This window comes from Phaethon lepturus, unplaced genomic scaffold (genome assembly GCF_000687285.1).
Source record: "Phaethon lepturus isolate BGI_N335 unplaced genomic scaffold, ASM68728v1 scaffold11675, whole genome shotgun sequence".
Taxonomy (NCBI): Eukaryota; Metazoa; Chordata; class Aves; order Phaethontiformes; family Phaethontidae; genus Phaethon; species Phaethon lepturus.
Window position 1 is genome coordinate 33,180 of NW_010539888.1, and position 16,660 is coordinate 49,839.

At 39.3% G+C, this 16,660-nt stretch overlaps 1 protein-coding gene across 1 annotated transcript in view; it reads left to right on the forward strand.

The window, feature by feature from the left end:
- The window catches only part of KDM5A (lysine (K)-specific demethylase 5A), a 47,704-nt gene extending 31,345 nt beyond the window's left edge, over positions 1–16,359 (forward strand). Inside the window, exons 19-27 of the mRNA XM_010287269.1 lie at positions 371–509; positions 1,455–1,634; positions 3,113–3,274; positions 4,291–4,842; positions 5,600–5,743; positions 9,148–9,307; positions 9,603–9,823; positions 11,726–12,136; positions 14,352–16,359. Of these exons, the coding sequence (XP_010285571.1) occupies positions 371–509; positions 1,455–1,634; positions 3,113–3,274; positions 4,291–4,842; positions 5,600–5,743; positions 9,148–9,307; positions 9,603–9,823; positions 11,726–12,136; positions 14,352–14,564 (2,182 nt within the window). The 3' untranslated portion in view covers positions 14,565–16,359. The remainder of the gene's footprint in view (positions 1–370; positions 510–1,454; positions 1,635–3,112; positions 3,275–4,290; positions 4,843–5,599; positions 5,744–9,147; positions 9,308–9,602; positions 9,824–11,725; positions 12,137–14,351) is intronic.
- The last annotated feature ends 301 nt before the right edge of the window (positions 16,360–16,660 follow it).

Sequence of the window (16,660 nt, forward strand, 5' to 3'; positions counted from 1 at the left end):
TGATGAGTTGTAGAAGACCTGATTCCCTGTCATGTTCTGCAGTGGCAGGAGGTTGTGAATTGCTGCTGTCTTTGGTATTCATCCCCCTCAATAAAAACCACTGAGTATGCCACACAAGACAGCTTCCTCGATGTTAAGGAGTTCTGATGCTGTGCCCTTTTGAACTTGATTGTGCAAGTTGATTGCAAGAAAGCAATCAGCTTTCTCACCTGTCCTGTTACTTGGTAGCCGATAGCACCCTCCAGGAATAGAGCCATGGTATCCTACACTGTGGTGTAGTGATGAAGTTGCATCACTAGCCTGTCAAATTTATGTCTTTAGTTGACTGGCATTTTGGGAGAAGGCTGGAATTGGGTTTCTCTTACTCTAGGCCACGCCAAAGTATGATGGCTCTGGAGGGCATCGTGAATGAAGCAAAGAACATCCCTGCTTACTTGCCCAATGTGCTGGCACTGAAAGAAGCCTTGCAGCGGGCTAGAGACTGGACAACCAAAGTGGAGGCCATTCAGGTAGGGGTTACAGCAGGAACTGGAATCTTCTGCTTGCATCCTTTTATTTAGACATGTTCTTTATTCCTGACCCCTCTACCCACAAAGGTGACCTGAAGGGAAACCTTACTATAGCTGCTAAATGTGCTTACCGTAGCTTGTGTGCTTGAATTTATACTTCTTTTTATGCTGTTTCCCCATTGGCTATCCAATTTCTATTTCCCTTCCTTTTATGCATTTCATGGGGAATGTAAAAGCTGGCAAATTCATTATGATACAAATGTAACTCTCAAAGGACCTTACTTGATATTGAAACTGTTCTGCATACTGTCACTGGAAATGCTTAGCTGCTGTGGAAGATGTTCTGCTCACAGGTCTTAAGTTTTGGAGCTGTCTGTGGAAATGGGCAGGCAGTTGTTCGTTGTTTCTCCCCAAAATGGTGTAAGATTTAATGACACTGATGGCTGAAATTTTCTGTCTGAAACAGATGAAGTTACGACATTGTTAATTCAGTAGTCCCTCCTTCTATTGCTCTATCCACATAACTTGATTTAAAAGGGACCATGGCTTTGGTGTTATTTTTAAGGTGTTGACCTCCGGACTACAACTGCTATTCTTGTATCAAGTATTTGTTGGGAACTGAGGTGAGAATCCCAACTGATTTCACATCAGCCCCTGTACAACTCTCAGATATTGTAGCTTGCTGTTAAACAGACAGCATTTAAGACAACCATGTAGAAATGAAATGTTGTCTAACTCCATAACCCAGCTGGCCATGTCAGAATGGCTGTTAAAATAAAAGCTGTATGAGGTAGTTTTAAAACTTATCAGTAAGATTGAAACCCTGCCCTCCTTTCCTATGGAACTCTATTTTAGTCAGTTACAAAATAGTGTGTGGCTTGAAATTAAGCTGGCCACTGATGTAATGGAGAAATCATTGCCTTAGAAAAAATTGTTTTACCCCAGAACGGGAGCAACTATGCCTACCTGGAGCAACTGGAGAGCTTGTCTGCCAAAGGCCGCCCAATACCAGTGCGTCTTGATGCCCTGCCGCAGCTGGAGTCACAGGTGGCTGCAGCACGTGCCTGGAGAGAGCGCACGGGAAGGACCTTCCTGAAGAAGAACTCAAGCTACAGTCTGTTACAGGTGAGCAACTGGCACTTCTGTGTCAGCCTTCAGAAACTGATCTTTAATGGTGTGGAGGGAACAGCTGGTTCAATTACAGTAGATTACAGCCATCTCTGACAATAGAATACAATAAAAAACTTAGGCTGTTCTCAGGTGAAAAGCATGAAAAAGGCAAAAAGTCTATGTTTGGCTAGGCTTTTTTATGTATAGACAACCTCAGCTGTTACTTCTGAAGAAACAGATTAAAACTCCCCTCTTTGGGTGGGAAAGAAAAGGATTTCTCTTTCTGTGTAATTGTAGAAATGTAGGCCTGAAATGGGCATGGAAGCTGTCTTTAATTGATGAATGTTTTAATTTATTTCACTGCTTAAATTCTAAGAAAACAGATTAGTTATTTTATAAGATGTTTAACTATAAGAAAAATTAAGTCAGCTATTGTTTATTTCACTTCAATGAATGTAGTCACTGTCTTTGTTTTAATAAAAATCATTCATGGATTTGAAGATTTATCATGTCTGTTTGACAGGCTTCCCTTTTCTAGGGGAAACAATTCCAGTTCTTTCAACACTTTCTTGTAGGCTGTATTTTTCATAATCTTATCTTGTTGCTATTCTCTGCGGTTTGTCTTCCTTTAGTGTGATGTCGAAAACCAGACAGCATCCTCTCACTGTGGCTTCCCTAATGCCATGTGAGGTGCAATAATTACATCTCGTGTTTCAAAGGGGAAACTGCTGTTTAATGTTTCCCTATGGGTTCTGCCCCTATGGCAGCATCACACTGATTTCTGTTCAGTTTATGATGCACTCTAGGTCCAAATTTTTTTCTCTGTATTCTTCTGCCTAACTAGTTATTTAACGTGTTCTGGTTTTGCATTTGACTGTTTTCCTAAATGTATCAGTTTGAACTTTCCTATATTGAATTTAATTTGCTTGATTTTTACAACTAATCAAGCTTACTTAAAATTTAATTCTTATCCTTAGAAGTGCTTTGCAGCCTCTCCTATTTGATATTCAAAGGCTCATATCATATTTTTTAGTTTTGTTTTCAGCCAACAAATTGCTGATGTAAATATGAAGTCATGGCAGATCTTTAAGACTTCCAGTTGATGAAGGCACTTGAAGTGAATGTTAAACTACTGATAGCTAACTGCATACAGTATTCCAGTTAGCTTATGATAGTTTAATCTGAATAGATTTTGTATTAATCATGAAAACACAGTGGCTTTCAAGCTGACCTGCCGCATGCTGATCACATTCAGATTCCATCTGTATGAAATACTTATATCCTTTTCTGTTTATTTCTCTTCTTGCTAGCATTAATTGACAGATATCAAAGGTATTAGGCTGCTGAGTATTTCTTGCTTTCTGCTGACTGTTGTAATTCCTTTATTAGATATTCTCATATATGTCCCTGAAATCATAACATCATAGATTAGAACTTTTTTCTGTTCTTGTCACCCTTGGCTCTGACAGTGTAAATTTTCTTGGCGGTTACAGGTTCTGAGCCCTCGGACTGATATTGGTGTTTATGGGAGCAGTAAGAATAGGCGGAAGAGGGCAAAGGAGTTCATGGAAAAGGAAAAGGAGAAAGATCTTGACTTGGAATCCCTAAGTGAACTGGAGGATGGGCTGGAGGAGGCCAGGGACACTGCAGCGGTGGTAAGGAGCAATGAAAGATAGTGTCTCCTGATATGTGTGTTTAATTTGTCTCTAATCTGTGTAGAAATCTTATGGAAGAACTGATAAATGAATCTCACTGAAACAAATATAATATGATGTTTGACACAAGAATATAGTTCAGCTTTAATTGCAGTGAAAACAGAGGGAAGCATAGTTCAGAGTCTATGTGCTGTTATTTAATACATATTGGGCTATGTGTAAGACTTTAATGCTCTTGGGTTAAAAAGTGGCTGCTCATCTAATATTAACATTTATTGAAATACCATCAAAATAATGTGGAATGAGGCACAGCTCTAATTTAAACAGTACCAAGATGTATTTGGTTAGTTTGATTTTGAGGGCAGCCTGTAAGTGCTTGGTCATGGAAATTGGGCTGGTAGGAATGTTGTATCTGATTCCTCCTTGTTGGGAGATGCAGCTTATCAGAAGAATTTGTTGTCATCTGGCAGCTCTTTCTCTGGGAACAAAGAAAATATATGCAGGCTCATTAATGTGGATTATAGACAGTCTATTTTACCTTACTATGCTTTGTTATAGTTCCTGAAATGGGGACACTGAGGAAATGCAAGCTACTTCGAGGAGATACGTGGTCACTCATGCTCCTGGTGCTGAGTCAACATTGCAGCAATGCTCAGCTGCATTGTCTCAGTAGACAGATGGATGGAACTGATTCTGACTTCTTTCCTGGAGTCAAAACCTGTTCTTCTGGTGGCCTTATGACAGACTTAATTATGAACTTCAGAAACTTTGTAGATCTGGAGAAGGTTATCTAAAGTTTACATAGAATCTCTGTCAGAAGGACTTGGGGGAGTAATGAGTAATTGAGGAGGAAGTATTTTAGCTAAAGTTCTAATTAGATAACACAATTCCTAAATTTTGGGCTACTTTAACTAGGAAGAACTCTTGATATGTGGGGTTTTTTTTCTTGTTGCTAATAAAATGTAATCTCTCTTAGATGTCAAGGTCATGAACTGTTTTTTGTCTTTGTGGGGTAGGTGGCTATATTCAAGGAGCGGGAACAGAAGGAGATTGAAGCCATGCATGCTCTCAGGGCAGCTAACCTGGCCAAGATGACTATGGTGGATCGAATAGAAGAAGTCAAATTCTGTATCTGCCGCAAAACAGCTAGTGGATTCATGCTACAGTGTGAGCTGTGCAAAGACTGGTTTCATAGTGGCTGTGTGCCCCTTCCCAAAACAAGCTCTCAGAAGAAGGGCTCTAGCTGGCAAGCCAAAGAAGTAAAGTTTCTGTGTCCACTTTGCATGCGTTCTCGAAGGCCACGGCTTGAGACAATACTGTCTCTGCTAGTGTCTCTGCAGAAGCTGCCTGTACGGCTGCCGGAAGGGGAGGCATTGCAGTGCTTGACAGAACGTGCCATGAGTTGGCAGGACCGAGCGCGGCAGGCTTTGGCCACTGACGAGTTGTCATCTGCTTTGGCTAAGCTTTCTGTGCTCAGCCAGCGAATGGTGGAGCAGGCAGCACGGGAGAAAACAGAGAAAATAATCAGTGCAGAGCTACAGAAAGCAGCAGCTAACCCAGACCTGCAGGTAGGGGTGTGAATATCTTGCTCTTTACTGTGCTTGTCTTTCTTCAGTGTGTTGAAATGCCTTATCTTTCTTGGAGAAGCTTGGGGAGAGGGGAGGGCAGTTAAAAGCTGAGAATTAGACATATCAGAATTACTTCAGTGCTTCTCAGTCTCAGGCTATGGCAGGCTTCAGTCAGTTACATGCTGCTCCAGGAACAGGTCTGTCGCTTTATACTCATTGTTAATAGCAACCACTGAAGGTGCTTGTAAGAAACGTTGCTTCATATAGAACAGCTGGCTAAGGGCCTGAAGATGTGTAAAGCAGTGGCTACTTTGGTGTCCAAATTCCATTTCCCTCTTGACAGACTCAAAGGTCTCAATATTTATAATTTCTCATGGATTGTCATTCTTAGGCATTTGGTGTCTTGTTAGTACAGCAAGGATTACAGGCAAACACCGGTACTTTACAGCTGACCTCTTGAGACTGAAATCAGATGATGCTGTGGTGAACAAGTATGTACAACCACAGGTTATAATTTGGTAGCACTGAACAGCAGCATCTATATCTTTCTAGTCACTATTGTTCAAAAACATGGAAATAAAATCTAGTAGAACCTTTTCCTTGGATATTTCCCTATCTTTCTTTGCATCTTGCTGTGACTAGGCTTTTCTGTGGCGAAAAGAAGCACTGTTCCTTTTTTGTCAATAACTTTAGCTTTTTTTAATAGATTTTTCTGGAAATTTTATTGTTTCGTTCCCATATCCCATTTTTCTTTTAGGGACACTTGACTAGTTTCCAGCAATCAGCCTTTAATAGAGTGATAGGGAGTGTGTCCTCATCCCCACGGCAGACTTTGGATTATGATGATGAAGAGACAGATTCTGATGAAGACATCAGGGAGACGTATGGCTATGATATAAAGGTAAGTAATCCAATGTGGCTTGTCTGCATGGAATTAATCCAGAACACCTGTTTTTTATTAATTCAATTTATTTCAGAGTATTTTTTGTATCTTAAGCTATCTATGGACATTCTACCCTGGCTCCTGTTGCAGAAGAGGTACTTCCTGATTTTATCTGACTGTCTCAGTTCTGCGCTATTGGGAAGTTTTGTAATGTTTTTATTCAAAATTTCCAAATGTCCTGTTTAAGTTTCAGAAGGTGCTTTTTAGTGCTAAGGAAAAATACTCACTTAAGGGATTTGTATTTATAATACCATGGAGGATGAACATTGTCTTTATGCCCCATTCAGAGATATCATGAATCATAAATATGAGTTCAGTGTTTATATGGAGACCTCTTCAACAGTTTTTGCTACAGCAAAAAATAAGTCTTTGAAAACTGCATGCCCTATAAGAAGTTTCCTGATGCCGGAGCTTCTTGCACATTTTCATACCTTTCTCTTCACTCAGCCCTCGTATAATGTGTTGAGGTACATGTGTTCAATTTTGGATGTGTGGAAATATTCAGGACAGATGTCTGGATCATGTTGTAAAATTAGTGTCTGAATTCAGTTCAGAAATTGTAACTGCAGTTAAATTTTTAAAATATTTTAACTTGAGAAGAACTGTCATGAGAAAAGGCAATTGTAGAGATAGCCAGGTGCTTTCAATGTTATGTATTTCACTTCAGTACTTCTGAAATGTCTGTCTGTAGTGACAAAAGCGATGCCACTGTTTCTTCTTGCGCAGCGATTTCTTTTTAGCGATAGTGTCATATTTACCTTAAAAGATGTAACTTAAAAGACAGCGTGATCATATAAATTCTTCGAAGGCAGATTTTCTAGTTTATAAAGGGACAGCAAATTTTCCAGGTATGATTTGCCTCAATCTCCTATTCTAGTATTTTGTTTCTGAGCAGCTTTGTGCTAATACACACATTTGTCTTAGTCCCATGTGCAATGCCAACAAGAGTACATTGCAGTTGGGTGTTACGGCTTTTAATTAAATTTGTTTTTTATATAAGTTAATAACAATTTCCAAACTGTTCTTTGCATCAGGAGTCATAATAAGGCATTTCTGAAAGATGTGGCATTTTCTGAGGCTGTGGTAAAGCATATGTCAAGAAAGGGATCTTGACAGGATTTGAGGGTTTTGCAGGAGTGTAATTTCATTTGTCTAATGATTCTGTTGTTATGATTTCAGAATCTTTAACTTTTTGACTTCGATATTCATCACTATATGTAATTGTAAAAACCTAAAAGTAAAAATATGTAGAAGCAAAGCTGAGAGTGACCAAAAATGTCTTTTGTTAGGTCAACTAACATAGTTGGAATAGAAGACAGATTTTCAGGCAACCAAATTCTTCAGGTCTAAACTAGGAGCAACAAAGTTCAAAAGAAATAGCATGGTTGCTCAGAGTTTAATTATTTTTATGCTCTTTGCTTTCAAGGGTTGGAGGTTTTTTTCAGTTTATGATCTATAAACTTCTTCCAGTGGAGTGATGTGGGTTTTTTAAAAAAATATATAGATCATGATGAATCATGTATGAATTTGCTCCTAAGAACTTGCAGACCCTGTAGAAGTAATCCTTGGATCCCTAAGGGTCCATAGACTGTATTTTGAAAAACTCGGTCTCGAATATCTGAAGTACAACAGTGGTTACAAAAACAGATGTGAAAAGGCCTGTTTGATTATATTGTGCTTCTTTTAATTAGAACATGATTCTTGCCAGCAAATACTTCAGTATAAGTGCAATAGCTAGACTTGTTTTAAGATTTGTTCCGAGCAGACTGATTCACTGGTCAAATTTACTGTACATTTTCTTCACCTTTAATTGCTTTCATTTTTGTCTTGTGTTGTTTTCTGATTCCTTTGCACCTGTGTTGCCCACGGCCACCAAATGGTGGTAACTTTTTATTCATTTTTCTATTGGCCCTGAACTTTCTTTAATGTAGTATAATATGATACACAGAACAAGATATTTTACAAGATACAAACTTTACTATGTAGGGAGAAATATTTTCCTCTTTCTGAATATATTTATTCTACCTTTTCATCTGGGCAATTTAAATCTGAATTTACCACTTCTAGTTCTGTACTGAAATCATTAGTATGCACTTCCTTTTAAACATGTAACTGAAAGCCAGAGAGAGTTTACCATTCTTAAACTCCCTTTTTATCATGAAATGGCAGTGTCTGGGTGGTACAATTTCCTGAGTTGACCATTTTGGGACCCACACAGCTAATCTTCAGGTAAATATTGTCAATAACTGCTCTACAGCCTTTCTCTTCTTTTAAGACAGCTTCTTGGGTTTTATTGTTTTCTGAAAGATTTCAGTCTTACATGGCATGCTAAGTATGTTTAACCTGTTGGCCAGTTTTCATTGCAGATGTGAAGGGGTAGCTAAGTTCTGGAAGATGCTGTGGAAATAGACAGCTGGTTGAGGAAATTATCCTTATTAATTTCACGTGCAGGGGTGAATAAGGGGAGGGACAAGTTAGTACTACGAGGCATCAGGGAATCTACTCAAACGGGCTTGTGCCTTCTCTAGATTCTCTGCCTGATGTAATGCAATGTCAAACAAATCTTCTCCCACTGTTAAAATATTCCTAATCTCTCTTCTCCTAACGGATCTACCTGCACATGAAGGCATGCGTCCCATTTCAGACTGTGGTGTATCTAAAATGTCAAGCATCCATCCTACACAATGCATTGAGTGTATTGAGGTCTCACACAATGCATAGAGTTGAGTGCAAGCCAATGCTATTGCTATTCTGTTAATGGAAATATTTACAAGAGTCTCAAGTATTACAGCTCTTTTCAGTGTTTGGTCCTATCTTAAAATGGTTCAAGACTGCCATGGAAGTCCTAATCTCAGGGCAACGTTTCATTGTCTGCCATTATGTTGATGTTTTGCTGTGCTGGAACACCCTGTTTTTTCCTCACCTGTAAGATCTTCAATTGTTTCCTTCTGTAGTAACTGTTATTTGCTTGGCATAGCTCTGCTTTACTGAAAATGCCAGTCTTTATGGTCTTGCAGTCAAATTTTTCAAGCAAAACCAAAAAAGAGTAGGCTAAGAGTAAGCCTCTGCCTTGTGTTCACTTCTGAAGACTGTACTTGAGGGACTGCTGAGTGAGGAAACTTTTCAGGTGTTTCTCATGCACTAACTATAAATCTGTTGACCTATCTCTGTAGTTGCTGTGTTCATCCACTGTTTAAGTAGGGTTGTAACTTGTACCTTTTGCATACGGTCTTGGTGTTTCTGGTGGGGTGCTTCAAAGTAGGGTTTTAGGAACAGCAGACTGGTCAGTGTTGGTAGAATTTACTTTGAAGTAGGTATTTTCTGGATCCAGATTTTGCATGTTTTCTTTGGGTCTTTTTCAGGACAATGCCAGTGTAAAATCTTCTAGCAGCTTGGAGCCCAATTTGTTTTGTGATGAGGAAATCCCCATTAAATCAGAAGAAGTGGTGACACACATGTGGACTGCTCCCTCATTCTGTGCCGAACACGCATATTCATCTGCTTCTAAAAGCTGCTCTCAAGGTATTTGCCTTTGTATACATTGAGATAAAATTGAACAGGTATCTGGGATGAGCAGTCAGTAAGGAGAGGAACTGCTGTTACCTGTGCTAGTTGCAGAGGATATGTTGTCTGTAAGAAGGTACAGTAGAGTTACGTGGCATGGTTTCCTGATGTCAGTGGACATCAGGAACATAGTGTCAATGGTTTTTGCTTGTGATTGTCTCCCTCCTTAGATTGTTGTTGTAAACAGTATGTAATTTCTTTTGGTTTTGATCTCTTCCATTTATCCTTCTATGACTTACCTCCTGTCTGAAAGGTTCTAGCACTCCAAGGAAGCAGCCTCGCAAGAGTCCACTGGTACCACGCAGTTTGGAGCCCCCTGTATTAGAGCTGTCACCTGGAGCGAAAGCTCAGCTAGAAGATCTAATGATGGTAGGAGATCTACTAGAGGTATCACTGGATGAGACTCAGCACATCTGGCGGATTTTGCAGGCTACTCACCCACCCTCTGAGGACAGGTTCCTTCATGTCATGGAGGTACGGAACTTGAAGAAATATTCTGGTATGGAGAAAAAAAAAACCTCCACCACATTTTTTTGGTGTTTTTTTAAAAAAAGACAATCTTGGGTACTTGAGTGCTTAGTTACTTGACACATTTGGATTTCAGCCAGGGAGTAGTAGATTCCAGAAAATAACAGAATAAGAGATCTAAAAATTCAGTTCTCGATTACTTATGCTGTAGCACTGTCCTCCACGATTAACCATATTTAGAACAGTTTTCTCAGGCAGTTCCAAATGCAAAACTTACTTTAAAAAGTATAATGTTAGGGAAGGGAAACACTGTTCTTGATTATGCTTGGAATCAGAACTGATCTGCAAAAGAATTACAAGAAACATGTAGGAAGATGGAAGGTCTACACTTAGCTTGTGTAACTTGATATAAGCTCTTGTGTTGAAGAGCTGTACTGAAACCCATCCTTTATCATTTGTCAGCTCAAGTTAGGGGTTGGTTTGACCATGTGTAGTTATGGAGTATATGATTGCTCTTTGGGTGACTGAATGGCATAGGAAATATATCGAAAAGGCTTCTTTCTTGACTTTTTGGTAGTATACAGTAATAGAAGATGGAAGGTTACATGCTGTGAAGAGTGAGGTTAGATGAGCATATTAATCAGTTGTCTCATTTTCTGAGTGCCATCCATATACAATGGATAAGTCAAAACGTTGCCAAACTGCCATCCTTTAGGACAGTAGTATAAAGCAGACCCTGTGTCCAAAGAAATACTGCTTTACCATGTTTTGATCCAAGTACTTCATAAGCTTTATGTTCTTTTAATGTAATGGCTTTGGCATATAATTGATTGAAGAACAGTTTGAATGCCACCAAATAGCAATTTATAAATAGTATGCCAGACTGTTACATTAATAGCTAAGCACAGCTCTTGAGGGGGTGTGGGGGGGAGGGTGGTGGTAATAAGAGAGTGTATGTCTGTTACATTTTCTGGTTAAACCTTGTGAATACTTGTTTGATGAGAACTACTCATTTTGAATTTAATACCTTTCTATGTCTATTTATATGCAAAACAGGTAGACTTTTGTAAAATAATCTTTAGAGAATTTGTTTTTGGGTAGAGTAGCCATACTAAGCAATGTACAGTAAACAGTCTTTTACTGGCTTATAGTATGTCCTTAATCTAGTAGTGATTATTAAGGTTAAAATATACAGCTGGATTAACTGAAATTGAGTCAATCCTGTTTGTACAAAGGAGCTATACATGTGAATTTTTCAGATATAAATAGGACTTGTCACTGTGAATGCTACCTGCAGTGACAGAGTTTGCCAATTTTAAGCCTCACTTATGATCTGAATCTGCTATTTAAGATTTGTTAATGACACCAGAATATTTACAATGTGTGCTAGTTTGGAAGCTATTCAAATAATGGATCTGTTACTTTCTCCTCTTGCTAGAGTTGATGATACATTTTAAGAATTTACCAACTGGTTTTTCTTAATCTCCAGAGTAGCAATTGCTTTCTCTCAAAAATAATTACAAGCAAGACTGACCTAGGATGAAAAATAAGAGCGAGCATCTAACAAATGATTAATCTTCTCAACTTTTATTAAAAAGCAATGTGAGAAGGGAGTTGTAATTATTGCTATTCTGCCTTCTTACCCTTGCTGCTGATTTACTTTTTGCACTGGACATTTTTGATTCATTGTACTTTGACACAGTTGATACCACTTTTTTTTTTCTAATATTGTGAAAATGAAGTTGAGCCCCTTTTTATTTAGAATTAGTAACAGTATGTTGTTGAATAGGTTTCTTCATACCATGTCAGGGTAATGGTGGAGGTAGGTACATCTCTTAAAGCACAGGTTTACCATATATGGAAATTTGCATTTGAAAAAAATAATCTCTCTTCACCCTTTCTGTGAAGGATGACAGCATGGATGAGAAACCACTGAAAATGAGAGGGAGAGACTCTTCTGAGAGGAAACGGAAACGAAAGCTGGAGAGAGCAGAGCAGTTCTTTGGAGATATGAAGCAAAAATCTAAAGAGCTGAAAAAACTGGAAAAACCCAAGAAGAAGAAGCTGAAACTCACCATAGATAAGACAAAGGAGCTAAACAAGCTGGCAAAGAAACTGGCTAAGGAAGAGGAGCGGAAGAAGAAGCGAGAGAAAGCAGTTGTCACAAAGGTGGAACTAGCAAAGGAGAGCACAGAAAAAAAAAGAGAGAAGAAGGTTCTAGATATTCCTTCTAAGTATGACTGGTCAGGAGCAGAAGAGTCAGATGATGAGAATGCTGTATGTGCTGCACAAAACTGCCAGAGGCCCTGCAAGGACAAAGTGAGTTTTTGCTTAGTTCTGTCATAGGCAACTCCATGTCAAGTCAAAAACCCCAGTGTAATTTAATAATTAGGTTGAAAAGGATGAGCAACAAAAGCGATATGACTGGAAATGCGAGAGAATGGAGTAGTAGTTGAGTAGGTACACAGATGTAGTAGATAAAACTATACAACTTTCTTATTCTCTTAGATACTTTAAAACAGGAGAAGATGATGGAAAATTACAGTCTAGGAAAGGTACTCTGTCTTGGTTGGGAAGTTTAACCTCTTCAACCTGTGTAATTTTTTGCTGGCTATGTGCAACACGCATTGTCTGATTCAAAGGATTAATTCTTTGACTTGGCTAGAAATGTTCCTTACTTCAGTGTGTTTCTGAGCAGAAGTGGGATGTGTGATATTCCTAAATGAAGTAAATCTTCCATATTTCTTGCGTACAGTCTGTGAACAGTGATGCTGCAGGCTGGGGGATCTACAAACTGCAGTGTTTCACTTTTCTTGTTGGAGATAGTGATTTTAGACCTGGCTGGATTATTACAAAAGAAACTTGATCTGCCTGCCTCTATGGTACTGCCTGTTCTGATTGTCAGCTTTTAACACTGACTAATTGATGATCAAAAAATGTTTTTTTCGGAATTTTTTTTCTGCTTTTTAGAAGGAAGAAAACTCACGCCCCGTAATAACTGTGGGATTGACACTATACTGAACTGGCTTGCACAAGAGAGAGTAGGAACAAATACAAATATCAAGAACTTATTTCTTGTTTCACAAAATTGAAACATGGAGTTCAAGTGTTTATTTCAACACTTAAAAAGACCAGTTAAAAGACTAGTTTTGAAGTTAAATTTAAAATTAGACTGAGGTTAGAAATTACACTCAAATCACTCAAAAGATGATACAGTCTTTGTACCACTGTTCTCTGTACTTCACAGATGATGATTAGCTTACATTAGTACATTTTTACAGAAATTGAGATTGCAAGAGGTAGGGGAGTGCCTTAAAGTTCATATTATAAAGAAGGTTGTACTAAATTGGTCAAACTTCCATAAATTAAACTGAGTAAAATTCCTGATTGTATTATCAAAGCTTTTAATCGAATGACTCTTTCCATAAGGTTGGACATGTTTTTGTACATTCAACAGGTGAATGCCGTACAAGTGAAAAATGGTAGATACAGGAATATAATGGCTGAAGCTGTACCTGTTAAGTGTCTGTTACTAGTCACTTATAAAAATTTGTTCAGGAATAGTTTTCCTACAAACTAACATAAAATCTTGAGCAGATAATGTTTCTTCATTTTAGATAGATTGCCATTACTGTTATTTTTCAAATACATTTTCCTTTTCACATTCATTTGTAAAGTGAAAACAGAACTACAGCAGTAACAGTTTTTATAGCTGTACCAGTGCATGCCATTAAAATTAAGAATCTGTGTTCCTTATCCTGCAGATCTCAGTTTCTGCCCACTGACTCAAATTAACATGTACTTTTACTTGGGAATTACACAAATCTAATAATTAATCTTTTTTCCCTTCCTAAGTTTTAATTTACTTTTTATGCCTTTTCCTAATTGTTTTATAGCAAGTTCAGCTCAAAGCTTGGAATATTTTAGCTTAAATGTTCTTACTCTTTGGTGTTACAGTTTGTGTGCATTTTTTGGCATTTGATGGGCAGCAGCATACCGAATATCTAGCTGGTAGAAACGTATTAAAGCTGCTGATGTCATGTGGCTGGTTTTTAGCCAAAAGCTGTAATCAAGTGTTTCTGTTTGCTGTAACTTTTAAGTTGCAGAAGCTACCGTTTGATAATGCAGTCTAAGGGGATATGTATAATTTAGGATGTGTATTTGTAGACTCTCATCTCTACTGGAGTAACTGTCCCTGAGCACGCTCCTATTTTTAAATGTGTTTAAGCATACCTGTCTTTCATTTGAGGAGGACTGAGTGTCACTTTCCTTAGAAGTAGTAGTAGTAGTGTGTATGTCTGCATTGTGATGGTCTAAGGATGCAAGAGGGGCAAGATTTGTTGGAAGAGTGTTATTTTTTATTAAATTGAAGCAGCTTGTTGAAACAAGCTCTATAGGGCATTAATTTGTGCCCCAAACCTTTTTTGTTCTAGGTATATCAGGTGGGTTTAATGGAAGGTATGTTCTTCATAAAACCATGCCCATCTCTCTTTCCTTGTAATGTGCTATGTGTTGCTGATCTGATCTCTTGCAGGTAGACTGGGTGCAGTGCGATGGTGGCTGCGATGAGTGGTTTCATCAAATTTGTGTTGGTGTCTCTCCAGAAATGGCTGAGAATGAGGATTACATCTGCATAAACTGTGCAAAGAAGCCAATGCAGGGACCAAGTAGCCCTGCTCATGCACCACCACCTCCTTTCTTATTGAGCTACAAACTACCAATGGAAGATCTTAAGGAGACAAGTTAGCAACTACTTGATGCCTGGAACTTGTTGGGAAATGGACCACTGAAACCCTACTGAAAGAGAGGGTTTGAAGCTAATGTAGCCACTGAGCTTCAATTCCAAGGATGTACAGACCTGCAGCAGAGTTGGTCCCTTCCTTACAGCTGGCTTCCTTCATACAATGGGGGCATCAAGGCACAGTGGTACCGACTCATCTATGCAGACACCGCCTGATAGGAGCTCCAGCCAGTGTTTTTTGACTTGAGTATTTCCATCTTTGAGTGTGGCTGTTGCTCTTAAGAGACTGAGCAAAACTGAGGCTGTTAGATCAGACACTTCAGGGTGTTAGAAGTACACGTTGGCAGTGGAGCTGGCCTGGGTATGCTGGGTGGCATAGGCTGGAGCTTTTAGGCCTACCAGGTTACCCAAAGGAGGTGACTTTGGAAGTTATCTTTTGCATTCCCATGCTAATCCATTGAGTAGGGCAATGTCTTGGGAGAGTTAAGTTGCCTCCATATCCAGGCAGCTAACACTACACTATAAGGATGGGAGCAAGTGGATGAATTTCTTTTAATTTCTCTTTTGTAGCGAAAGGGCAGAGGAGCTCATGATCTCAGAAATCAGTAAAGGTTCCGTTTACCAAAAAAGAGACCCAACTCTACTCCACTAGGCAAATTTTTTCCTTAGTGAGGAACAGCTGATCTTCCTGTCCTGAAGGAGGGCCAGAAAACATTGATGGAGATGTCTAGCTAGACCAGAGCTTGGGAAAAGCAGAGTGCTTCCCTTTCCACAGGGGTGCCCTCTCCTGTTCTAGGCTTTGCTTAGAGTTCTGCACTCCTGCACACTAAAGTTGTCTCATGCAGGATGGAGCTGGCACCCAGGATGGAGGTACAGCACCCAGGGCACCAGCTTCTGTGATCCGTACCCGGGGATGGGAAGGAAAGAAGACAGCCCACTTACCTCAGAGGTTACACTGACATGTGCTTCTGTGAAAAGTTTCACTCACAACTATTTCCAGTATCACCAGGCTACGGGCATGGCCTCAAGCGATACCAGCAAGCAGTCTGCAGATACTGTTCGCAGTGCAAATCCCCCTCCCTGCTGGCTTTGCTGGATGTGTACCAGTGTACAATCAGCAACAGTTCTTGTTTGAAGTTGCCCTTGGCTTTGCCAGAGGACCAGAGGGCTTGGGGTCATCCTGGGTGACAGTTGTTTTAGTAAATCCATTTTTAAAGAAGGACTTGTTTTTACTTTTTTCTAAATGTCTCAGACTACTGACTTGTTCTATAAATAGATTATTTTTCTTTGATTTTTTTATACTTACCACTGTTAACCAGCAGCACAGACAGAGGTTCACAAAGCAAAAACCTGCCCGTGGGCTTGGGTTTTTTTACTCCATTCCTTCCTTGTAGTACAAGGAATTAGCAGTTACCTTCCCCATTCTAGCCTGACCAGCTGCCTGTGTTTAAATAGGTAAATACATTTCATGTGCTACCTTTGTGTTTGGGTTTGTTCCTATTAGTGGGGCATCTGGGCCTTAACGACTCCAGTGGGTGCTGGCTTTGTATATGTGAATGTCTGAAGCCAGCCACTGGGCTGTCTTGTCCCCCTCTCCACTCGCTCCCTATTGTGTTTCCATTCTTCTGCAGTTCTAGGAGTGTTGTAAGTAGTGTCCAGTCTTACTAGGAGCTGGATTGGGATTTAAAGAAACATTGACAAAAACAAAAGTGTTCTGTCTTGACTGTTCTGTGTCCCTTCTCTTGTTCTCTAATATTTGGAAGTTTATTTATCTGGCAGAATTATCCATCCAAAAGAAAAATTCAGCTCAGGTAGACAAACTTGATCAGTTTGTTTTATTTGTGCCTGCTACCTGGCAAGAGGAAGATGTGCAAAAGAAAAAGAACTAAAATGGAGGGCAGAAGATAGAGGGTCTTGGGAGCTTTTGAGGGCAAATTGGGCACAGACTTATAGTTCCTGCTCCTTAAAGACTAGCGTGGTGTTGAAAGCATAAGCAAGCAGTGGTTAAGCATGTGGCTGAACGGGCACCCTAGCAAACTTAAGAGTATTATTTGTTTACTTATTTATGAAGGAGTCTATGCTATAGCTGGACACCCTCTTTT